Below are 25,881 nucleotides of genomic sequence, written 5' to 3' on the forward strand. Positions count from 1 at the left end.
ACGGACAATTATTTCAGCATGGTGATGGAACACAATTCTCAGTCATGGAGATTATAGGTTGACCTGAGATGACTGTAGTCATGCCATCGATGGGTGTGTCACACTGGGAAAACATTTTAGTGGGTGTGATGTGTAGAAGAATATATATCTTGATGTAAATGACAGGACGGTTATCTAGTACAAAACAGAAAAACTGAAAATAATATGTGTTTAAACAAAGTTTTTTTTTTGTCTTGACTGAGGAGTGTTTTGTTAAAGCATTTTCTTTTTCAATGCTGATTTTGTTAATTGAATGAAGACAACACAACTTGGAGCATTGGCTGTTTTGATAACGGCAACACAGTTTTGTTGTTTTTGTCACCTCTTCCCAAAACCTGACCTTTTGTTTCTAACAATTTATCCAAACAATGGACTGTAGTAGAGAGATATTGGCATTTTTAACAAACAAATGCAGGGCTCCTTCTATAACATATTTACAAAGGTAAAGAAAGAAAGGCAGAACCACAATCTCTCCGTGTTTATCATTCACCTTTCACCCTTCAAATAGCACACATCGAACAGATCAAGTCATGTTTTACCCCAAGATACTTGCACCATTTGTACTGTATACATGCTTGCTTGTTTAGGTTGCTGTTAGTGTTTTTGATGACTTCTAGCTCTTGTTCTTATGGATTTTGAATGCATTTAGTATAAGGTGTTTTAGCTAAAGATTCTGTCAATACATGTAATGTTTGTAACAACACCCCTGGCTGGGAAAGAAACACATCTCAGTTTACTGTATTAGATAACACACAATGAATACACTTGATTTATTCAGGAAAAATGTGAACTATGGGTTTCATTGACCACAAGAACAAAGAACATCTTTCATGTGTTTGAGCTGCGCTGTGGGATGTTGTGTATTGTTCTCATGATGGAAGGAGGTGATACTCCCTGTTCAGGATGTGAGTGAGGGCTGCTATGACTTTCACTGACAGTGTGTTAAACTTTTTCCTGGAAGGAGAGCGATGCTTGTGGACAAGACATTGAAATGATATGACTCTCTAGAATCACAAGGTGTCACAGACATTTCAATAATGGCACTGTCAAACAGAAATGGTACTTCTTCATCATATCCCAAGAGGCTCAGAAGTTCAGCCTTTGATGTAGAGTCAGTAAACATTTTAAGAGCCTCTAACACAGCTTCTTATCTACATGTAGGCTCAGCTGCTACCTGCTGGACTTTAGGCGGTTGGTGCTCTGATGTTTCAATGAAAAGAGTTTAGTTTTTCTTAGAAAGGGAATGGACTTTGGACATTTGTGCAACTGCAAATTAAATCTCAATTACATAGAGTGCTTAAATAATTAATTGATTAATTGATTAGTTGATTGACAGAAAACAAATTGGCAATCATTTTGAAAATCGAAAAAAAAATAATCGACCGATTAATCATAATCAGAAAAGTAGTCAGTAGTTGCAGCCCTTATTATTATTATTATTATTATTATTATTATTATTATTATTATTATTATTATTATTATTATTATTATTTTATTTTTATTTCTATTGATGTATTTTCTTTTTTATTAATTGCTTGTTGTTTTTACAGTTTTTTGGTCTTATTTTTAACAATTTTACCCATGTGAAGCACTTTGTGACTTTGTTCTGTAAAAGGTGCTATATTGAATACATTATTATTATTATTATTATTATTATTATTATTATATACTAATAATAATAATTAATAGTAATAGTAATATTATTATTATTATTATTATCATTATTGTTATTATATGGGGCATCATCATCAGTATAGCAAACAGCATAACAACGCTCAGATAGACCAAACTGCAAAAAAACAGCAAATTAAGAAACTCTTAACCCAAAACAAGAGTGCAGGATGACAAAAGAATCCAGTTGATGGTCTTAAATCCAAATGTGGAGGTTTATTAATTCAGAAGAACAAGGGAAGATCAATGCTATAACAATTAGACAAACAAAACACCAGCAGAAAAAACTTAAATGACATCTCCACAATAAAGTGAAAGTTTGTGCAGAGGCATCGAGGGCCCCTTGCTACATGAGCTTTATTCTTCTCAGCCTCTAACCTGAACACAAAAAAAGGGGCACACAACTACTGTATCAATGTGTGCACTTCCTGAACCCTCTGGCATTCACTAATGCTTCCATAGAAACCTCTGCACCATTCAGTGTTGAGCAAACTGCAACTGATGCAAACAGATTCAGCTGCTGCGTTTTGATGTAGCCCGGCAACTCTGTTGTACACTGATTATCATTGAGACATATTGTATTTATGACATGGTCAATATGAAGGCTTTAGATTTAAAAAATCTTACCGGTGACGATTCCATAGTTGGGAGCCTCAACAATCGCACCATAAAATTGGATGATGTTACGGTGGCTGAGGACACTGAGGATTTCAGCCTAAACAATAGACACACAAGAAGAAAACATAACTTTCTCACGATGATGGAGGTTGCTATGCAAATGTCTGAACATCATTATATCAGTGTCTAAAGAAACAAGAGTCTGCAGCTATGCTAACGCCCAGCAGCTCTTTAAGCTTAATGCTAATGTCAGCATGCTAACATGCTCACAATAAGAATGTTAACATGCTAATGCTAAGGAGGTGTAATGTTTACCACGTTTACCGTCTTAGTTTAGCATGTTAGCGTTTGGTACACAAAGTACAGCTGAGGCTGATGGAAATGGCATTAGTTTTGTACCAAAGTGCTGGACGGAGACATTTCACTAAAAAACACAAATGTCAACTTCATGATGACGGTAGAGAAAAAGTCAAGGGATCACCAAAGTCAGTAATATGCATCCACTTGGGACTATAAATGTCTGTATAAAATTTCATGAAAATCCATGAAATACTTGATGAGATATTTCATGGACCAAAGTAGTGGACCATCTGACAGATCCATGTCGCTAGCATGGGGCAAAGCGTATATACAAATATATGGTCCAGTATGATATATTGATTTATTACACATCTTTGTTGCATACTAGATTCTGATTGATGAATTACAGCATTTTACAGACTGTTATTTCTGCATAGCGGGTCATTATTGCGAATTGAACCCCCACAGGGTGATGCAGGGGTCTTAAATCACTCTGAATGGATTTCCTTTGCAATAATGACCTGCTCGCTTTACATTAACCCTGCTTATTACACGGCAACTAATAGGGCTGTACGATATGAGGAAAATATGCGATATGCGATAACGTTATTTCAATGTCATTGTCAAATTTATTTATTTATATAGCACGATTAAACAACTGTGGTTGACGAAAGTGCTGAACAAGACAGAATATCAAACACAAAATGATTACGTAAAAATACATAGTTACAAATAACATGAAATAACAAAACACATTAAAAGACATTTGACGCCCACTCAGCTAGGACCAAAGGCCAGAGTAAAAAGGTGTGTCTTTAGCAAGAACTTAAAAGTATATATAGTCTGCGCCTCTCACAATGGAATATACAATGGAAGGTTAATCCAGAGGATGGGAGCACCCACTGCAAAAGCTCGAGGACAGGTGTTATATGTTTCCGTTCCCTGTTTCCATACCAGTTAAAAGGCAATGTCTACGTTGTTGAATATCGCGATAACAATATTATTTGCGATAAACAGATATTAAAGTGTATTTAGTTCTGCCTTGCTGCTGCTTTCAGTATTCTGCAAAAATACAGAAAATTGCATGTTAAATTTGAAAAAAAACAAACAAAAAAAGTAATTTCCAACATTCTTTTATTGATCAAATTGAACATTGAATTTAACATACAAAAGAACCCTTAACGAAATTAATTAAAGTGTAGGCTAGTTTTCTACTGATACTCTCTTTCAACTAACTTAAAAAAGCTCTTTGTCTTTCAGGATATGTAGCAGCCTTTCGCGATGTGTTTATTGCACAGTTTATATCACGATAACGATAAAAAAATGATATATTGTGCAGCCCTAGCAACTACCTAAAGAAATCAATAATTAAAATATTGATTTTAAAATGATTTTATTGACTTAAAAATGGTCAGATCAGAACTGCGTCCATAGCAACGGTCTGTTATTCACAGCAGCGGTCTGCTATTCAAAAATAACAGACGGTAGAAAGCCGTAATTGACCAATCAGAATTGAGAATTCAGCAAAGCTGTGTAATAAATTAATATAACATACTCTGGCCCAGAAAGATTAATGTGAAACCATTCCTAGAATGAACAGAAACCTGACAAAACCAATCCATTTAATTGTAGCCAAACACTGTAATTAATAGAACAAATGGTTCAATGTGAAAGGATTACATTATTATTTTCACTGAACAATCATCTCTCCAACACTTGAGTGAAGTTGAATGGATATCTGCGATCTTTTACAATTTCATAAAAGAAACCATGAATCACTTTCTGAACATCCTATCCTAACACAATTTCTGTGAAAAGATTTTTTGTCTGTAAGACAATGAGCCTGAGCTTTTAAAGAAATCTCAAGAACAGTGCCTGCTGTAATTGGGGCCAAATACATTCCTTCATTTGGCAATACTGTTTCTTTCATGGCACATTTCTAAAAGAGGGGGTGTATAATGACCATGAGTGATGGGTACAGAAGTCACCACATCGAGCTAAATGGGGTAGCAATTAAAATGATTACTATACTGACAATTAAAAAGTATATGAAAAGCCCAGGCAATTATGACTCCTACCTCGTTTTCAATCTTGAGCAGTTTCTTCACCGCCACCTCTTTGTCCTGGGAGATCCACCTGGCTCGGTACACACTCCCAAAGCTGCCGCCGCCACAGTTCTCATAGAAGTGGATGTCATTGAACCTGATTTGCACGAAGGAGGCGCTTGGAGACGACATCTCATAATGACACTCAGCACCAACTCTGAGGGAAGGAAGGAAGTCTGGTTCAACTAAGTTTTGTAAGGTAAAACAAACGTACTCCTGCTGTGCAAGACGCTTCAAAGAATAGCTTTACTCTAAAACACCACCTTTGAGAGTGTGACTGCAGGTTAGACTCCAACATGATCCAAAAGGGGGCAACTGAGGCTGATTCTGCATGTAGTGACATCCCTGGTTTTAGCTCTGTCATTTACTGACCATCTCTTTTCTATGCTCCACACCCTCCTCATCATCAGCACCAGTAAGCAATGAGCTCAGGGTCCAGGCTCTGCTTGTATAAGTATGATGGCATGCCTGGTATGCTGTGATCATGCAGCCAAAGTCACACACTATTCCAGCATGGTCTACAGTGTCCGGTACAAGTAAGGCCAGAGACAGAGAGTGCAAAAAAATGGACTGTCTCTGACTGTTTCAAGACAAAAACATAAAGAAAACCTCATATTCTCTAAGGCCATGCATGGAGTATTTGTGTAAACCAGGGTTAGAAATGTAATGCTACCAAACTAGAGTCCACACAAATTGATTATCACATCATTTTGTTTGTCCATAAGAGCATAAAAAGCATCTTATAATGGACATAATTCCATCATTACCGGAAATTGTAGCTCTGTTATTGTTCATAGGTTTCCCATTTCAAGCAGAGCAATTATGGCTGTTAAAAGGCTGTTACCTGGGTCTTCATTGGGATTGCTATCCAGCCCAGCAGGAAATGCCTTCATTGTCACAAAGGGGGGCCATTGCTTTCTGCTGATTTACTTGTATGTGTGCTATACTTAGCCTCACAGCAATCTGCTCAGTGGACCAGCCCACAGTATTTTCCGTACACTCAAGAAGCCTGGGTTACTGGGATATGGTAGCACTCCTGCGCTCCTTCCTGCTAGTTCTCACTTAATAGCAAACACTGCAACAATAACGGCCTGATAGCCATATGTCAAACCACAAGTAGTTACTGTAATCAAAACAAAATGAAAAATAAATCACACAAAGCTAGCGGATAGTAGGTTGACCTGTCAGTTTCTATTTAACATCAAAACTGTCAGCAGCGTAGTGAAATCCGAGCACAGACACATCCAGATGTTGATATTACGATCATAGTAACCAATGATCTTACAGTGCATGGTTAGATAGCCTATTGATGATGCTCTGTGTGGCTTAGGTTATTGGGGTAATTTGAATGACTAACGTTACATGGCTTTATAAAGACATGATGCACTGCAAACATTTCACAACATTCAAACATGAACAAGGACATAGTTTACTGTATCAACAATTAAGAGAGTTGAAAATAACCGGCATTACTATTACTATCAGTATTATGACTGTACATGTTATCATCTCACTTTAACAGAAGCCCTTAATAAACACTGTGTTATGTCACACAGCCCCAAAACAAACCTGTACACATAGCATGTGTATTGTACCTTATGAATCAGCATAAGACTGCTCATAATCACATGGATGCCAGTAGGCTACCATGTGAATAGCCTATACTGTATCTAACTTTTACTTTAACTTTCTGACAGTGTACATACATACCGACATTAAGTGCGAAGTTTTCGTCTTCAGACAGCTCGTCGTCGTCGTCGTCGTCGGTGCACGTTACAAACGTTTAGTAAGACACCCGGAGAAGTTCAGAGTTCCGGTAAATCTCATGTGACGTTTTTTCTGTCTCCACTCACTCCACGGTGGTTTTACTGGTTGCACAACTTCTTCCAGCAGCAGCCAACACTGACTGGACTGGACTCTTTCACACTCACGATCCTGATGACAACAGCTCCCCCCGCCGGACCAAAGTGGGACAGACTCCAAGGTCCTCCAATGTTGTTGTTTTCCTACACCGTCCTGGGACGGTGGTGCTCCATGTGTCGAGGTCCACACTAAAATGCTATAGGTCCCTTAAATGTGGAACAGCACTGGACCTGCACTATAGTTTTTATTCTTCTGTCAAATGTTATTGGGTCCATGTTTTGTTTTAATGTTCCCCTCGTTTTAAACATTGTATGTTTGATGCTTTGTATGTACAAATGAGCTTAATTCCCTTTCCTAGCTCCTGCTTATTCATATTAAACTTATTTATTGGTGGAAAGTAATGATTTACATTTACTCAAATACTGCACTTAGGTATATTTTTGAGGTACTTGTTTTTTACTTGAGTAAAGATAGAATATATTATTTTACTCCATTACATTTAAGAGGATATTGCACTTTTTACTCCACTACATTTATTTGACAGCTATACTTAATGTTTACTTTACAAGTTTAGATTTTATATAGGCCTACAAAATACAACCCCTGGCCATTTTATTAGACACACCTATACACTTTAAAAGTGGTGGATTGTACTGTTCTTAAGTACAAATTTGAGGTACTTGTACTTTACTTGAGTATTTACATTTTATGCTACTTAACACTCTGCTACATATTAGAAGCAATCTTATACTTTTTACTTCATTACATTCAACATAAATTACTAGTTACTTTGCAGATTAAGATTATTAATACAAAATATAAATCAACTGTTAAAGCATGATGTATTATTAAAGATTAAGCTACCCAGCAGTATATAAGTATTTTCTTTAAGTGTATGCATGCTAATACTTCAGTGTACTTTTACTTAAGTAAGATTTTGAATGCAGGACATTTCAGAGTATTTTTAGACTGTGGTATTGCTAAGATTAAATGCACTGAATCAATGAGTCTAAATTTGGGATGAGAGTGAGTTAGACTTACTGAATGCAGTAAATGGGTAATACTGACTTCTGATTAGAGGTTTCTCTCCTTCTTGTGCCCAAATATTGTGCTCCTCTCCGTTTTAATCCTCTCAGATGACGATATCTTGAACAGACCTGTATGAAACTGGGCTCCTGAATAAACAAGTCAGTCTGAAATGTTTAGGAACTGTTATTGTATGGAAAATCGACAAAAAACTACAAAAGTTATACTATTTTAACAGGGCATGATTGTAAACAATGTATTAATGAAATGTCAAAACAAAACAATAATGACAATACGATGCACAAATACATCTAAAATATTTAATATTTTCAGCACACAAAAGGTTTTCAGACATTTACTGTATCTCCAAAGAGAAAAAATGCTCACATGAAGAAAAGGCAAACAATCATAACAACTCTTTGCATGCTGATGTCAAAATAAATATGTGTATACAGTTTACAACATAAGATTTTCACAAACTTAAATATGTATAAATATAGTTTGATACAAAAGATAAGAAACAACTGAATATCAGGAATATCAAGACTTTGCATTTTTAAAGCATCAGCATCACATAGTGTTTACATCTGAAATGTTAATCTGATAAATGAGATACCCCCAAAAAATTGTTAATTCCTTAAATTGTCGCTCTTGTTTGACTTGGAAATGATGGTACAGCACAGAGATATGAGAGGTACTTCACCCACCAACAATTACTGCTGTTAAAGTATCACAAATTACTGTAATAAAAGGCTTAACAAGTCATGCATCTGAAACAATATCTCATTATCAGATACGTCATTAGGCCCTCCATGTGATTGCCTGTGTTGGAGTAAATTCATCCCAATGCAAGCGCATGTCATGAAGTGAAGCAGCATCAGAGTGTAACATTTCTGTCCCTGAGTGGTTTAAGACCTGCGGGGCTCAAGTCCATGAGAAAGTTGAGATAGCGTCCTTTGGTTGTCGATCACGTTGAGTTGACGTACGTAAGTCCGAACTTCTGGGTTCTTGCTGGCCAGAGGTGAATCTGGACCTGGTTAATTGAGTAATGGATAAGTAAAAAATGTTAAAATGAAATGAATTCCCTGAAAAATCCACAACAGAGAACTGGAGTCTAATTGAAATGCATTATTTGTTATTCAAACCATTTTGATACTTTATCCCAATTTTCCTCGCTATGAAATAAACTTTTGGGATGCACACTCACTGAATGGTTGGCTCCTACAGTATCTCACTATCTTCACCGTATTAGCGATCATCCGCTGAAAACCAAAGAGCAATGATCAGCAACAGATATCAGCAATTAACTGAATAGCAGAAAAAAAGATTTACACCAACTGCTAGACAATAATCTGCACCTTGAGAGTCTCACCATTTTCTCAAAATTGACCAAATAGTCGATAAACGTCTTGTTGCCCTCATGAGTGAATGTCATGTCTGGAAAAGACCAATTGTTTAGATGGTTAAAGTTGTTGAAGAAGCAATTCAACAACAGAACAACCGTGTCACAAAGGTTAAAATGATGTTGAATTCAAAATAAACGGTCATGAAATAAAACTCTGACCTTTGATCAGCAGTGGCATGAAGGGAATGATGGGAGGCTCCAGCTTGGCAACTGTCAGTCGGTACGCCCGGTGGTTCCTGGACGGGTCCTGTGGAAACAATCACACTGTTCTGAGATCTGTCGTCGCCGTGTTAAACAGATCCTTCACAGTGCCGTCCGAGGATGATGCTGCTAAACCCACACTTGACCAGCTGACATTGGAAGATATGCTGATTTTGGACAGAAAACATGACAACTCAAAGATGGAGACCCTTTGAAGTACAAAATGAGTTGTTTCAACTTACCATGAAGTTTTCAAATTCCGAATAAAACTTCTTGAATTTGTTGGGAAGTTTCTGTGAAAACAGATGCCACTAAAGGTTAACTTGCAGTTAGGATAAGAATCATTTTGACACAGGCAGGTACCCACCTCCCAGGTCTGCCTCAATCTGCACACTGCTGGGTTACTCAGTCCCATAATGATAGCAAAGAAGGCGTTCAGATTCCTGTACTCTTTGCAGCTTTGACAGAAAACATGAAAAAGTAGAGTAGTGAATGAACAAAACTGTAAGCTGAATCAAAGAAAAAGCAGAATAGACAGTAAAACAAAGTCCACTTACTGGGCCGCAATCTTGATGAACTTCTTTAGAAGCTGCACCCTCTTGCTAAGCTGAGAACACAGACACATCTCTGTGATCACCCAAAACTGAATTTCATTAAACCTCCTCAGGAACAGGTCCAAGTTCACCGTGGTTTTGTTGACGTTTTGCCTCCCAAATGTGTGGTAGATGAGTTCAAGCTGTTGGACACCAAAGAAAAACACTTTTGTGAACAAAATAGTGGATCAACTGAAAGTAAACCAAATTAACTTTAAGTTATGCCACCAAGTCTGGTCTCACAGTCATACCTCATGTACACAGTGAAAGAGCTCCCAGTCATAGGAAGTCATGTGGTAAGCCACATCCTTAGAGCTCATTAACTCAAAACCAGCCAACAGCCCTGTAGAGGAACCCTCCTGCTCAGGTAGAGGGGTCTAGTAAACAAGAAATAACAGCCTTTTATATTTGATAATCATGTAATCTACTGTTTCAGGAATTCTTGTTTTGCAATATTAAAAACAACAATGCAAAGACCATCTTCTTGTGACATAAGCCAAAATACATTAAAATGTTAAAAATGAAATGAGAAGAAGGCAGCTGAGCTGCATATAAAAGTAAATACTGCAGTTTGACTTCATAATGAAAACATTCACATATATATAAAAAATCTGCACATTCACTAGGTTGCTTAAAAACTAAAAGCATGGAAATTTACAGTATATAATATGAAAAAAAGCAAAAAAGCAAAGGATTTCAGAGATGTACAGCTATGCATAGGGTTTCAGTGAGCCCTCTTTTATATGATGACAATGTGCTGTGTAATTAGAGATTAACCCACCAAAGAATCCAACTGATCCCTCCGGCAGGCAAACAGCCTTCCATTTATGCTGAGAGTGGAGAACACTGAAACATCATTGGGCTTGAAAATGACTTTCTCTGTAGAACAAAAAAACATGACACAGAGGGTTAAAAAAAAACATTTATATAATATATATATTATCTATAAAACAAGAGGATCTACAACTCTCTAACCCTTTTTTAGCCATGCTAACATGGTGGACTTATGGTCTGTCCAACACTATGGTGCAGATCGAAATATCTCAATAACTATTAGATGGATAAATAATTTTGTACAGACATTCATGGTTCCCAGAGGATGAATTCTACAGACTTTGGTGAACCGATAACTTTTTCTCCAGCGCCACCAGCAGGTTGACGTTTCTGTTTTTTAGTGAAATGTCTCGACAACAACGGATTACCATGACATTTGGTACATACATTCATGTTCCCCTCACGATGAATTGTACTAATGTTGATGATCTATTAACATTCCATATAGCTTCATCATCAGGTCAAAAGTTTCCATACTTTGCAAAACGTTGACATTCCTTGTCTGCAACTGCCTTTTTCAATTTCTAAAGTTACTAAACAATGTGGTTGAGGTAGTTGTGAAGTCTCAGACTTTCACACTGAGAGATGGTAATGGTATTGGACAACAATTTATACCATTATGTTATAATATTGTACTGTCAGTATCTGTCCTTCAAGAGCTCTCTCATACTACATTGTATGTGAAAGCTAGTGGCAGCCTTGATTTTTCCTTGCAAAGCTAAAGTTCACTGGTTAGAGATACAGTATATGAGCTGTATGATAATAAACTCCAAGCAAGAGAGCAGCTACAGCTCTGTATCTGTTTACTTTGCCTTCAATAAGGAAAGTGCAAGTGTGGACGAGTAAGAACTGCATGAAAGCCTTCTGGCAGAGACAGTGGAACATCACTACAGTAAGGAGCAGCCACTAACACCAACAGCATCATGCTGAATGTCATGAAAGAAACTGAGCTCAGGTTTTTCCCAAGCTGCTTTAAAGGCCATTCTTTAGCACCTACTGTAGCACCCATTTACAGTCCGCAAAATGGAGCTAATTTCTCACTAAATCAGTCGGGAATTTATTAGTATATCACCCTGCTTGGGCTCTCCCTGCTGGTGCAGTCTCCAATCATTTGATTAACATGTAGCTGCCGCCGCTCTCACCTCCTGTCGAACTGAGGTTGACCAGGAGCAGGTCCTCCGCCGACCCCAGCTTGTCGGCCACAGCACCGATGACCTCCCTGACTGAGGCGGCCACAGGGACACGGATTGTTGTGTAGGTGTGGTCACAGCAGTAGACTTTGAGCAGAACTGGAGGCATGAATCAGAGCAAATATGGGACTGTCAGCAAGATGGAAAGGAGTGGTGAAGCTGTACTGGAAAGTTGGAGGCAGTTGGATTAATGCAAATCTGAGGGGTCACTGGGTACATCTGAGGGGTTGCGGATTGATTCACAAGGGGAAAAAACACATGTTTATAAATGTTTTTCTAGTTTTGCTTTTCTTGTGAAACCATGGATAGTTTTTCCACACACATTGCTTTTTTTAAGAGATCATAAGCCAAAAAGGTTAGGATTCACTAGGTTAAAGCTTCCTCTGTCCAGCAAAGTTCAGTGAGAACTGACTTCGATTAAGCATTTGAAAAAAAACAATGTCCGTGTGTGATTGTGCAGGCAAAAGAAAAAAAACACACCAATGAAGCATTTCCTCTTACTCAGAAATAATTTCCCACATTAAACAAGTAAATCCTTTTTGCTTAAAGAAGTAGGTGTGTAGTTTTACATGGTAATCAGCATTAGCAGGTAAACAGCAGGAAGCAACCAAACTTAAAACAAACAGGCGTGAATGTTTGTCTAATGAAGACCTGATGACGTAAAGACATTGCTAAATAAAAGTTTCAAATAGCGGATATAATGTAACAGTGACGGACAGCAGTGTGCAGCAACAATTTACTGTTTACAATCCAGAGTCTCGGACAAATTTTGTATCATACACCCAAACATGTGGAGGCATGTCCATTACTCACTTTCGTCATTACTCTTGATGGGCTGACGTTTCTGAAGCTTCTCATCCCCCATACTGAACTGCCGCAGTAGGACTTTGTGCTGTGACAAAGTTTTACAGATTCAGGCATCGTGACATTTTCACACAATACAATGAAATCTACACATAAGCTTTAATTTGAAAAAAATAAAATCGGTATCTTACCTTTTTCTGTGAGACTCTGGCATCTTCAGTGCTAAAGCGTGAAAAAATAAGCAGCAATTAAGCTAAAGTTCTGTATGTTGGATTTGTGTTGTTTGATCTAACCCAGAAAACCTGCCTATTTGCTTATAATTATGTGTGCATACAGGAGGATCATGGTACAAAATGAAAAAATGATAAATACAGATTTAGATTTAGGATTAAGATTTATTCATTCACTTACTTTCGCTTAACACTTCTCTCCAGTTCTGTTAGTTGATCCCTGAGGGCTGGAATTGCTTTGGCATCATTAGATACCGCCATGAGAAACTCCTGCAAAACACAATAAGCTCTAAATTAAAAGAAGTATTTAGTAAACAAAAGGTAACTTCATTTGATATCATATCATAGACACAAATCGAAGAACAAACATGTAAAATGCAGTCAATATCCTTATTGCTCAGGGCAGCCAATAAGTATAAACTAGATTAACAGTCACTGTGCATGCACTATATCATGTTGTTAACATTTAATAAGAGTCATTCATATTCTGAATCCCCAAACCAATCTTGACATAAATCTGTTTTATCACTGAAAAATTCTCTACTCTGAGTTGTTAGCAGGTATCTATTTATAACCGGACACCTCTGACGCAGGTGTTTGTTGGAGTCAGTGTTATTTGTGTCACCAATATAAAAAAAAAAATTAACCAATTAAAACACAGTTGACCCCTGGTTATAACAGTGGTCTTAATGTTACTCATATCTATATGCTGACCTCTAGGAAAGCCACAGAGACATCCTCCTCCTCCAGGTGACTTCCATGTACAGCAGCCCACTGCATCACCAGGCGGATCACCCTGCGCTTGTTGTTAAGTGTATAGTCCAGCTTCTCCTGTTCAGAGCCCTGCGAGGCCTGGGCATGGTAGGTGCACAGCAGTTAAAGATCAAAACAATGTCAGAAGAGCAGAGTAGGAAGGGTTTCACATTTAACCACATCAAGTAACATAGTGCTGAAAGGATATTGGGCCATCAACACCGGACATAGTTGATTGTTTGGGATGAAGACACAATGCATGAGCACATAGTCATCTAAGGCTGAGTCTGTCACAAAAAAGAGAGAGAAGGTTATGTCAAACACATGTGTAAGAACAGATCAAAGAGCGCCCAGAGCCATCAGGCCTTGATCCTACATGGCGCTGTCTCTGTCACCTCTGCAGGCAAATGAAAACCATATGTATCCACACAAGCAAGAGTAATTAGATCAGCTCTGTGATGTGTGGCTAATCATAGATGAGAACAAACAGGTCAGTGCAGAGCAGCAGGCTAAGGACAGAGGAGAGAAACTCTGAGCCACAGAGCATAAATATACTGCACAGGAGAAAACCCTTCACAGTAAATCATCATCATGCTGATAGATTGTATTAGATACTAATGTACTATTCTGACATGCTGAATGTTGCATGCTGAGCAGTACCTGACTCTGTGAATTGAGAATCCAATCGCATCATTTCAAGGAGGTGCTCCAAAATCTTCTCCGGAGTCCCTGACATTACCTTGTATCTGAAGAAACAGGATAAAAAACACCCTTCACTAATCAAGAAACACTGGCTCTTAATGCTCTTTGACACCTCCATGGTCCTTGAATGATTCGTCTTACTTGAACATGTGTCTGTGATTGCTTTATTTGATAACAATCCTATTTACAATCACCAGGTTCTCGGCCAGGCTGAAGATTAAGGGAAGTCTGGACTTAGAGCTGTCAGAGAAGCCAAAATAAAAATGTAGGGGCATCTTCTCTGTGAAGGAGAATCAACACGATCCAGTCTCGGTTGTTTTCATTACTTGATAACAGCACCACAAGTGGGAGCTGCACATGTTGTGTCTTCCCCACAGTCTTGACACTCTCATGTGTGAGGAGCCAAGTTGATTAGAGGGCGACCCCGAACAAGTAATGGTGACTTGCCAGGCCTTCCTTTTCCCCTAGGAGCTCGTGCCATCATTACCATTAATGTGTCTCTCTGTATTACAGCGGCCGTGGTGCAGTGACAGATGCCTCTATTAAGATTACAGTCGTTGGCTGCAGCGCACAGGATTGCTCTGTGTTTGTGCTGCCGGCACGGCCGGGAAGCATTTTCATCTGTTGGTCTTACTGACTGATGGAGTTCCTTTCAATTATTTTAAGGATAAGGCTGGTGATATTCTATATTTTTCTTATTGTCAACAAACCTCATGAAACCAACAATAAAGTAACAAAGTAATCTTGTGTGGCCGAGGATTGATATATCTTATATCTCCACTCCAGAAACTGTTAAAAACATATAAAATAGTTTCCCTGTGTGACATATTCCTTCATTATGATGAACATGGGCACTGTAGTTAATGCAGGAGTTTTGTACCCTCTGTAATAGCAGCCCTGAACAATCTGCCTCGTTGACACTGTTGTAAGCTGGCATGATGAATGCATGTATGGAGATTTTGTGTATTGTCTCTATGTGGCTATGCATATGTATATCTACATTGCTATGTGTTGTGTGCTGGCTGTGAAAACAAATATCCTTCTGGGGCAATTAATCTAAATATAATCTAAATCTAATTCTGAGTCAATCCCAAATACATTAGTGCTGCCTTAAAATATCACCACTGCCCCAAATGTGTATTAATCCACAGCTGAAAATAGTCCCCAACAAACACATAATGTATCCTTTTTGGGTGACGTTTACTAAAAACTACAGTACCGCTGCTTTAGGAAATCATTCAGCTTTAAAAAAAAAAATTAAACTGTATATTAGTGACCCGTTTTTAAAGATTAAAGTCTTCAGTAAGAATGAATGGGCTCTGCGGTGAGAGCCACAGACAAAAGGTTTTGAGAGATACTGTAACACATTGTTGGTTTTAGTATTTAAGTGAGATTTGTTGACAAAAAGAAAAATATATAAAATAACACCACACATAACAGTGTTTTCCCATATGGTCATTCATTGTCAGCCTCCACTTATGGGTTTTGTAGTGCAATATACATGTATTCAATGTTTATATATTGCTTATAAATAGTAAATAGGGGAACTAAAAGTGTCGTCATTTTAACAAACACCTGCCAGACAGTTAGAAATTAGTATTTCCATGGATCATAAATTGTTCTGTAAAGATCTACAACAGACAGACACACACACACACACACACACACACACACACACACACACACACACACACACACACACACACACACACACACACACACACACACACTGCATTTTAATCATTCCTGTGTGAAGTCCAGTACAGTGGATTGTGGGTGCATTTACTTGTAATGGGAGGACGAGGCTCCATGGCTGGAGGTTCGACTGCTGCCGAGACTCTTCTCTAACACCAGAACATCCTGACCGTGTTCCTTCAGACGCACCGTGTTGGCCTCCACGTCCTTCACACAAATACACACACACAGTGCATATAAGTTATGCATTTTAAACTGTACACTATGAGCAAGAAGCTGTGTGAGCTGGAAGGTTGTGTGTAGTTTTATCTGAGCCTTATTTTGTTTTAGTGAATATGAGCTGTCTCTTCCATAACTACCTGAGAATAGCATGTCATAAACTCAACATGATGTTTACATCATCATACAATCATCTCAAAAATGCAGAGAGGTTTGATTCATTTCCCCTGCTGCAGAGAGAGTGGTATGATACTGGGCTCTGGTCACTGAGCAGAGTGGATTAGTTGGCTTGTCCAGTGTACAGTCAGCACACACAACACCGCAGCAAGCAGGCTTCAACAAAGTTCCTGACAATGCAATGACGCCAAATAATATTTTGTGAGTCGTAACACAGTCTAGTGTCTAGTGTAGTATTGGTACTTCCCAAGTCAATTAATTTAAAATATAGATAAAAAAACACAATAGATTTTTATATTTTTATTTATTAGATTATTTATCGGTGTTATTGTGGCAAACATCCAGTATTACACCACTCATGAGGTAGCAGGTTGTCAGTCTTCTGTGCAGCAAAACATTGTTCAAGTTTCCAAAGATTCCAAAGATAAGAAATTAATCAGCCTGAATTTTGGGGTAGTGCATAAAATAATGCACCTACCTGTAATATTTTTGTTTGGTGAAATGGTGCAACCATAAACATCAGGAGTCTTGGGTTTAAATATTTCAGTCAGTGTAATCATCATATAGCTTCAATGAAGAGCCAATAGACAATAGGAATGTGATGGGGTCAGACAGAGTGAAATAAGATTATTTTAACAACCTTGAAGCTATTTAAGGGGAAACAAATGTTGTATGTTAAGGGGTTTATTGGTTATTAGTTAACATTTATTTGACATATTCAAGCCATTAAGAGTGAATATCTTTTTAAGTTCATTATTACTAGATTCCTAACTTCTGCCAGTTCATACTGTCAAATCTCTGCTGCTGTATTTCCAGTTGTCCACACAACAAGTTTTCATCCACAGTTAATTAACCCCAAATCTGCATTTTATCTCTAGCTTGAAAGATAGTAACACAAGTCATTACCAACATATTTCATATTTAGATGACTAAACTAATGGGTGCAGAGGTCTGGAGTACTATCTCAAAGGATACATTAAATATCTTTTATAGCTGCGTTGCTGAGGTTTTGCCAACAGAGGGCAATAGAGCTTTTTTAAATGTTACTGTAAAAGCAACAAAAGATATACAGAAACTCACCCTCAAAATCCTATTGAAGTCCTCCTTGTCGACTCTCAGGAAGTGACAGTTGTCCTCTCGCAGGACAATGGAGGCAGCTCGGGGGGCATCGTTGACTAGAGCCAGCTTTCCAAAGTCGTCTCCCTCATGAAGAGTGCAAACAACACCCTGCGAGACACAGCGTACTGATCAGTTACTGACCAATGAATCAATGCTCTGGTCAGAGCAACATGATCATTTTATTGTGTTTAGAAATAGTGTGAACTAAAAGGCCTACTTTTCCATAGATGACAACGTTGACTGAGCCCTTCAAAATAATGTACCATGATGTGCCCTCCTCCCCCTGACTGAACACTGAGAGAGAAAAGAAGATTTTAGGCAGTCTGATATACCCTGTTGGATTAATTCAGACTCTTTAATGCATTTATTAACTAAATTGTTTGGTATCGGCTGTTTGAAAAGGTCACTTATTTTATCACATTACTTACACACTGTTCCTGCCTTTGCATGAGACTCAAAGATCAGCACTCCTGCCAGTTCTCTCTTTACCTGCAGAGGAGAAAGATGTATAACTCAGTAAGATCAATATGAACACAAATTATTTTTAGTGCAACAGGTAGCAACCAGAAAGAGTACAGCCATGCAAAGTTTTGCTCTCCCACTAGTCAATACTGCCAGTGTAAAACAGTACAGTACAGTTTCCTAAAATTGAATGCAAGTCAAAATCCATAAAAAGCCATGCTGTTTTCAGCAATTTTCACATAACTTGTTTTTCAAGTTTTAGTGAATCCTAGCAGCAATGCAAATCAATGATTTTACTTGCTGAACATGTATTAAACTGTTTATAAATATGTGATGATCAGTAATGAGATGACTACACAAGTACAGTAGGTGTGTGCAGTTTGCATGCTTGCATCTTTTCCTTCAATCTGCTCTTAAATGTGACTTAAAAGTGTCTGAAGAGCTGAGCATGTTTTTTCTGCCACAGGAAACATAAGTAAGATTACTGTCTGCACAGTGACAACAGGGGGTCATATGACCACATAAGACAGAAAACTCACAGTGGTGGATAGGTGAGATAAGGCCTTTATATGGAGCAGCTCTTCATAAATGATCTCCAAATCATCTGCTGTTCTTTCAGAGGGACTGGAAAACAGGAAATATGTCAAGAAAATCATAACACCATCACTGCATTGATTCACTTTATTTAATATTGCTTAAGAGATCATTGCTTTATAGCCATACTGTTTCCTGAGAATCATCCTCATGTGGGCGTCAGGTCCAATCTGTGAGAGGAGAAGCAGGGTGTCCTGCAGCTCCTCTTGGCTTTCCTTCCTCTCCTCCTCGCCGGGTAAACTAGCATCCTCCTGCTCGTCATCCAGGAAACGGTAGAAAAGGTACTTGTCCTGGAAGCTCAGCTCCTGGTCCACTGCGTCACAACAACAAAGACAGCAGGGTTTAAATGTATTTAGAAATCACTGCTTTGCATGTACATGTGGTGCAAACACAGACATCACACAGAGTCTCACCATGGTTGAGAACACCTTCTTCCAGCAGCACCTGCCACATGCCTACAGCCTGAATACGAGAGTGGATGCATGAGCTCTGCTGCATTTGCCAGTCAACCAACTCTGTCCCCACGCAACACTGCCTGAGAAAGACAGGAAAAGACTATATAAGATCTTATACAAGGCTGAGCAGCAGTTATATAGTATATAATATGTTTTGTCTGATTTTATTAATTGAATCTCCCTGTTCTTTGTTTTTTTTGTCAGGAGGTTAAATAAGATATATAAGGTGTTACATTTTATTGGTGGTTTTCATTTTTTTCTACCTTTCTTTAAACTTTACACTCTCATATTTGTATTTTCAGATTCTTTTCATGTGCATGAATGAATTGTTTGTATTTTTGTTTGCCTCACATTGCCCCTTGAGGGACTAATACAGTATTTTGAATCTAATTGAATTGAATGTTGCAATCTCCCACAAATAATGAAGAATTAAGATGCCAATTAACCTGTACGTCTTCAAATGGTACTTCCTGTCTCTGATCATGTGAGGTGCCCTGGAGAGGATGGCGTTACGGAGAATCTTCCCCGCCCGCAGGATCTTCTCAGACGGGACCTGCACAGTAGAACTCAAGTTAAATCTCAGCACAGTAGAATGCCACTGAGTACCAACCACATAAACAGGTAATGATCGGTCCCTACATTCAGTAGGTTGATTGTGTTTAATACCTGAGAAATGCATTTAAGGTGAGATTTGGCTGGACTTTCAATGAATGACTTCTGCAAAATAAAATGAAACAAAATATAAGAGCAATTGAAATAAAACACACCATGGATGACAGTCAAACTGAGGCTCAACATCACAGGAATCGGATGAGATTAAAGCTGTTGTGGGAAACAACAATCCTGTAATTGCTAATAAAAGACATCAGGAAAACAACAACATGCCAGACAAGTCAAGTGTTTTTCCTCTCACAGGATGTCTTCCTCACTGACTTTAGCTGTCAACTTTAATTGAACGTATGAATTTCTATATTGCTTCCCTTTAATAATAATAGTCTGTTACCAGACTCTTGACTGATTCCTTCAATTGCTTAAATTGGACACATATATTGTCAATTACTGTATGGACGTGTTTTTGTTTAGTTTTTTCCCACTAGGGCCATGGGGTGGGCTGCAGGGCTGTGACATTTAAAGTGCACTCTGCATGCTTCGGAGAGCAGCGTAACTCGTGCATTTATGTGGAGGTTTTAAAGTTCATGATTTATTTACAAGAAAATTTGTCCACTCAGTACCCAAGGAAGCCAGGCTTTCATACTTATTATTTATAGTATATGTTAAAGTAAATTAGAGCTGTTTGTGTGTTACATAAAAATAAAACACTAAACTATTTTTAAATAATCTTGTGGCCATGTTGTGACTAACTCTATGTAGGAACAAAGCACATGCCACCATAAATCAGCTGTAGTGCAACGTTATCAAGCCAGTGGTCAGGAAATGACAACAGGAGAAAGGTGGGACAGGAACTGTTATGGATGGAGACAAAAACTCCGGTCTTATTGTTTATATTTAGACCAACTTTAAACAAACTTCACATTCCACGGTCTTTTCCATCCTCTGTTAGAGAGGCGAGTAACGGTAAAGGATACCATTACATCAGGCAAAATAAACATAATAAAAGCACAGAATGATTTATAGCATATAGGTTTAAATGTCAAACTGTCCACTTACAGTCACACTACCCTAGACAGGAACAAGGCCAAAGAACCAATATCATCTCACTTTCTGTCTCTGTCCATCACGTAACAATAAGTCATACAAATATTTCATGTGTGTCAGTTAAACTACCTTATTCTGATGTTTGGAGATTGAAACAAATGAGTTGTTGCTTATGTTCTCTTTGTCCGGCATTCCTTGTGGGAGAAAACAGAGACTCTATTAATGAAGTGAATTAAGATGTGTGACAAACAAAGATCACTGAGAAGAAAGTCCTATTCTCCAACCATAGAGGAAATGTACAGTACAGAGACTCTGCAGTTCCAGTTCCAGTTTGTTGTAAAAAAGTGTAAACCCACTTAATCCTTGAAAAGGGATTTAAAAGTAGGCTAAGTAAACATAGAACAACAAAGCACTGTATAAATAAACATGTAGTTATACTTAGTATGACTTTAAAACAATGAAATAAATGCAAAATACCACAAATGAACTTATAAAAAAGTATAAAATACTTTACAATCTTTATGCTTAATGTGATTTTTGCACATTAAGTTGTTGTGGCTGAAAACTAGAGGGTCCTCATTTTCCTGTTATATTTTTATGCAAAGTAATCAGATTCTTCTTCTAGATCCACTGTTTGGAACTTCAGATCAGTTGTTTCTGGTGTGAACCCGCGGCCACTGCGTCGAGGAGTAAACCTCTATATATGGGCGCGCTCTACCAACTGAGCTGCCCGGGCGCCCTTCAATAACTGTTCTGATATTATAAATAATTTAGGCTTCCATGTGCTTACATTTTGGAGAAAATTGACTTTTTTAACAAATCTATACTGAATATTTTTTTAATTAACATTTCTTCTTAAATAAACATGCCATTAGACTTTATTACTCTAATTGTTACTAAGGTCAGCAAAGTGATGTAAATGAGGAAATGTGACAGTCCTGCAGATGGTTTGTAAGGTGTAGTTATTTCTCAGTGTTAGGAGCTTTAAGCTTGTACAGTTCCCCTCCGGGACAAATAGCATAATCAGTCAGAGCTGCTCAGTCACCACTGTATCTGCAGGGAAAAACTCAGCTATTCTTAGACGTGCCTCTCAGATTGTTGATACTGCAAAAACAGACACAGAATCCACACAAAACATAGAAAGTGGAACAGAAGTGTAATATTATGCTTCTGGCTATACATCCAGGAATAAAACTTGAGCAACTTTGCTCACAGTGCTTTGTGTAATTCCTGGATACTTTAAATTCCTGATCATTCTTGTAAATGTATGTAAAAGTTTTTTTCTATTGTTACCTTCATGTTGCATAATATTTGTTAGCATGTAGACCAACTAACCACTGGGCAAACACTGCCCAGTGAAAAATACAATCCGTGATACAAATGTAAAAAAAACAAAAAGATAGTACAAGGACCAACACAGTCAGCAATAGTAACTGTTGCTGGTAAAGGCTTGCTTATATCAGAAACAAGTAAAACTGGATGTACAAACCACAGTAACAAGTACAGTCTTTTCCGAACCTTAAATAATAGCTTTAGTTAAACAAATTACTAATTTGAATCACAGTTATACTGGTCATTTTAGAAAGCAATGACAAACATTGCATTTTGTCATTTACGTATGATGACGTTAAACCTGCAATAACAAATTTTTGGTCACTTGTGTTGCTTATTTACACATCCAGCAGTTACAGAGCAACATTATCATCTGTTTGGAGTCATGTTTTTGTCCACCTGATGAATGTAAGTCCAATATTCACCCTCTTTTTTGTTCCATTTTCGTCACTTTAGTTGCTAAATGCTCCACTATATTAACCAGCTTGTAGCTAATTGTGTCTGTTCGGTGCTGATAATTCTCTGTAGGTTATCACATTGTTTTTGTACGGAATCTGTACTTGTTTATCACCTTTTTTTTTAGAAGTTAACACAGCTGTCCATTTTATTTATGATGCTGCCACGCTGATCCATGTGACATCACACCATTTATTTAAATGTCACATCAATTAAATCACATTAAAAGAAATACAGTATGTATGTAAGAAATGAATTCAAGATAAGATGTAAGTTATAAAAATCTGAAATTGAATTTGTTGGTAAAAGATCAGATCTAGATGGAGTATGTCGAGAGCAAAGTGTTTCGTTTTATTGAACAATAGTGGAATAAGTTGTGCTTTAAAATGTGCTCAGTTAGAGTGGTATTGAATGCATGACTGAATGAAACAATGCTGACTTTAAAAGCTCTACCTGTTTGCACCAAAGTGCTGTAAAAGCACAGCGTTGTTTTAACAAAGAAAACTATTTAAAATATGTTTAATTCATTTGACTTTGCCAGTACAGTTACAGAACCACTAAATTGGCGTAGATGTATTCTACAGGAGAGTGCATCAGCCTCCAGCTTGATGCTCGTGTGATTTCTGTCTTGGTTAATTCATGCATAGAGTACATACTGTAAATCCCCTAAGTACTCAACTGTATACTGCAAAAGAAATACTCAGAGCCCTGCTTTTACAGTGCTGCTCCACAGCATGTTAACAGCGATGAATACTACAACAGACACATCAACTTTTAAAAGCAATGCAAAAGGCTACAGTAGTCAATCAAATCCTCTTTGATTAGAACATAAACCAGAGAAACAGTTTCTTTAAAATGTGTCGTTCATTTATGAACTCTTAAAAGATACATTACAACATAGTAGTGAACCCACTGCCAGTTAGCTGACAGACTCTCTGGATTTTCTCACTGCTGTTCATCATTTTTATGGTACATGACTTTGAAGAAGGTAAGTGGTCTGTTTAAGCAACGTCAATATTGAGTTAACTTGCAACAGAAAAGCATGGATAAAAGTATCAGCCTTTATCACAATGCAAGAAGATGGACAGTTGGACAGTAATGGAATTAGGACAAAAGTATTACATATTGTACAAATAAGATTATCTATGTTATATTACACTACCTAAAGATTGTAAAATCTCATTATATAAACAAAATCAAAGTTAATTTAGGGAATATTTCGAAAGTAAAATGACGACATTTTACTGTGAACAGTGTTCTACATCTTGATAAATATATCAAAGACCATCTGCATACAATCTGCATACTCTTTTTTTCTTATCTGTACCTTTAAATCTTGAGCAACTGATATGAAAGCAGCTGAAAGTAAACCAAATGCACCGCTGTACCTGTTTCTAATTATGTAACACTGTCACAGAACGTCCTTCCATGTGCACCAACTGCAACCTTTGAACAATTAGGAGCTCCTGCACTGTGATATTTTACAGTCAAATGTTGTCTTGAAGATCCTGTTACAATTTAATTTAATTCAAAGTTCAAATAATGCTTTTGAACCTCTCACGGTCTGTACTGTGTGAAGGTGAATATGACAACTAAAAAAAAAACTGTGACAAATTTAGGAATAAAATGTGTGATTGCTGAGCCTAAACCACTCAGAAATGTAAACAGTAATTAAGGGCTACTTACTGTCACCACTACATCCGCTGTCCATCACACCATATGGTGGGGCGAGCAGGCCAGCCATGCACTGATGATATTTCTATGAAAATTGGAAAATACAAGGACAAATCAGTCATAGCAGTCAATAGCTTGCAATAAATTATCAATTTTACAGAAATGTGTAATATGATTGCAGCGCATTATGTGTCAATAAGAAGAAGATTGTAACCTCATAAACAGCACCAGTTTTATAATTGGGTAAAGAAAGCTTTGTCCTTGTGTCTCATCACTTTATCAACTTGTCCATGGGAGGCCAAGGTAATGTCCCATCGCCAAGTGTGTGTGGTAACGTGCTGTAACTCAACAGCTGACCTTCACAGTTTATACTCTGAATAAATACTGAGACTTTAGCCAGAGATCTTGCCTTTTTCATTAAACCGCTCACAAACAGCTCTACAGGGCAGGATCGCCATCAGTGAAGACATATTCAGATCATTTACTTTTGTGTAAATGTCATGTTTTTGTTCGTTAGTGTACAGAGGTCAATTCAACCGTAGCTGAAGAGATGTAAAAAATATATGGCCTTATACACTAACATTGACGGACCCCTGGCAGCATTTCAAAAAGCTGTATTAGCATTCATTAGTTAACAAAATATATGGAAAATATTTGAATTTTTCAAACTGAGGTTGACCATTTAGTTATTATCAACTAATAGGGATTTTTATTCTGATTTGAATGCTTTTTCTCTTACCGAAAGTACTTAACTCTGCATCTCTCTCTAAAAAAAAAAAAAAAGTATCCCCACCACATTTAGCATCTACTCTAATAGGAGCTGATTCTTAAAATTGTATTTTCTATCTGATTTATAAACAATTTGTCAAGTAGACTCATGGTTCAAGATTAATTTGTGGTAAAAGACAAACAAAAACTGATTATGTGCCGAAGCAACTACGTTCTGAGTCGATAAAAAGCTGATTGAGGACCACTTAGTGACCGATCAGCTCTCTCTACCTTCTCATCATCTGGTCAGAGGAGATTGAACAAAAGCTAGAACTATAGAGCCATTTGTTCCTGGATGTGTAATGTACTCTCAGAGGTTATGTTTTAAATTCAATTCTACCCCCTTAGGTCAGTTAATCACTTTAGCAACCCTTTAGGGGCACACGGCTTTTTAGCTCAATTAAGAAGCAGTTTAGAAACATCTCAGTGACCTCGGTTTTTAAACCACATATCTACTCCAACATGAGGATTGACCTGCTGCTCATTAAGACAATAACAGATATTGATTAATGTCGCACTAATACCACACTCAGATTATTAAAATGTGTCTTTTGTGAAGTGGTGTTTGTACACATGCAAACAGATATATATAAAGTTGATCAACAGAACTGAAGCCTCCAGAGTCACTTCAACAAGCCTATCTGTGTATCTTTGTTGACTTAAAGGATTTAGGATTAGGGAGGAGCACTTAAACTGAGCAGCACATGAACAAATGAACTCAACCCCTCTGAGCCAATAAAGCCATGCTCCCTGAGGGGTTAAATACAATATGCAGGGTGGGTTTTGTTTTAGAGGAGGCTTTAAGACCATTGTCAAGTGTGCAAAAAAGCACTCTGTTTCTATTTTGTTAGTAAGGATGTCTCTGACTCTAATGACACACTTTGCATTTGTTTCTTTTAAAACCCCCAGCTTGTCATTGAGTCACTGACTTTTCAAGTGT

The 25,881-nt window shown here is 37.6% G+C and overlaps 2 protein-coding genes across 8 annotated transcripts in view; both read right to left on the reverse strand.

Annotated features, from left to right (window-relative positions):
- zak (sterile alpha motif and leucine zipper containing kinase AZK) overlaps positions 1-6,662 on the reverse strand; it is a 32,576-nt gene extending 25,914 nt beyond the window's left edge. For 2 of the 5 annotated variants that reach the window (XM_031297509.2, XM_031297541.2), the window contains exons 1-3: positions 4,997-5,076; positions 4,707-4,890; positions 2,338-2,425 (exon numbers count right to left, since the gene is read on the reverse strand). In XM_031297509.2, coding sequence (XP_031153369.2) covers positions 2,338-2,425; positions 4,707-4,890; positions 4,997-5,076 — 352 coding nt within the window. Of the gene's footprint in view, positions 1-2,337; positions 2,426-4,706; positions 4,891-4,996; positions 5,077-5,577; positions 5,662-5,690; positions 5,809-6,443 lie in introns of those variants that run through there. The other 3 variants (XM_031297524.2, XM_031297518.2, XM_031297532.2) reach the window with 3 other exon arrangements.
- Positions 6,663-7,928: 1,266 nt separating this feature from the next.
- rapgef4a (Rap guanine nucleotide exchange factor 4a) overlaps positions 7,929-25,881 on the reverse strand; it is a 31,368-nt gene continuing 13,415 nt past the window's right edge. For all 3 annotated transcript variants that reach the window (XM_031297547.2, XM_031297553.2, XM_031297559.2), the window contains 27 exons: positions 24,186-24,258; positions 20,841-20,905; positions 19,722-19,772; positions 19,502-19,608; positions 19,014-19,135; positions 18,730-18,913; positions 18,546-18,630; positions 17,973-18,033; positions 17,762-17,838; positions 17,506-17,652; positions 16,121-16,236; positions 14,293-14,378; positions 13,841-13,919; positions 13,594-13,744; positions 13,061-13,149; positions 12,841-12,871; positions 12,659-12,737; positions 11,798-11,944; positions 10,603-10,700; positions 10,073-10,198; positions 9,786-9,964; positions 9,596-9,686; positions 9,471-9,521; positions 9,187-9,274; positions 8,995-9,059; positions 8,830-8,884; positions 7,929-8,655 (listed from right to left, as the gene is read on the reverse strand). In XM_031297547.2, the coding sequence (XP_031153407.1) occupies positions 8,531-8,655; positions 8,830-8,884; positions 8,995-9,059; positions 9,187-9,274; positions 9,471-9,521; positions 9,596-9,686; positions 9,786-9,964; positions 10,073-10,198; positions 10,603-10,700; positions 11,798-11,944; positions 12,659-12,737; positions 12,841-12,871; positions 13,061-13,149; positions 13,594-13,744; positions 13,841-13,919; positions 14,293-14,378; positions 16,121-16,236; positions 17,506-17,652; positions 17,762-17,838; positions 17,973-18,033; positions 18,546-18,630; positions 18,730-18,913; positions 19,014-19,135; positions 19,502-19,608; positions 19,722-19,772; positions 20,841-20,905; positions 24,186-24,258 (2,628 nt within the window). In that variant the 3' untranslated portion in view covers positions 7,929-8,530. The remainder of the gene's footprint in view (positions 8,656-8,829; positions 8,885-8,994; positions 9,060-9,186; positions 9,275-9,470; positions 9,522-9,595; positions 9,687-9,785; positions 9,965-10,072; positions 10,199-10,602; positions 10,701-11,797; positions 11,945-12,658; positions 12,738-12,840; positions 12,872-13,060; positions 13,150-13,593; positions 13,745-13,840; positions 13,920-14,292; positions 14,379-16,120; positions 16,237-17,505; positions 17,653-17,761; positions 17,839-17,972; positions 18,034-18,545; positions 18,631-18,729; positions 18,914-19,013; positions 19,136-19,501; positions 19,609-19,721; positions 19,773-20,840; positions 20,906-24,185; positions 24,259-25,881) is intronic.

This window comes from Sander lucioperca, chromosome 8 (assembly GCF_008315115.2).
Source record: "Sander lucioperca isolate FBNREF2018 chromosome 8, SLUC_FBN_1.2, whole genome shotgun sequence".
Lineage (NCBI taxonomy): Eukaryota > Metazoa > Chordata > Actinopteri > Perciformes > Percidae > Sander > Sander lucioperca.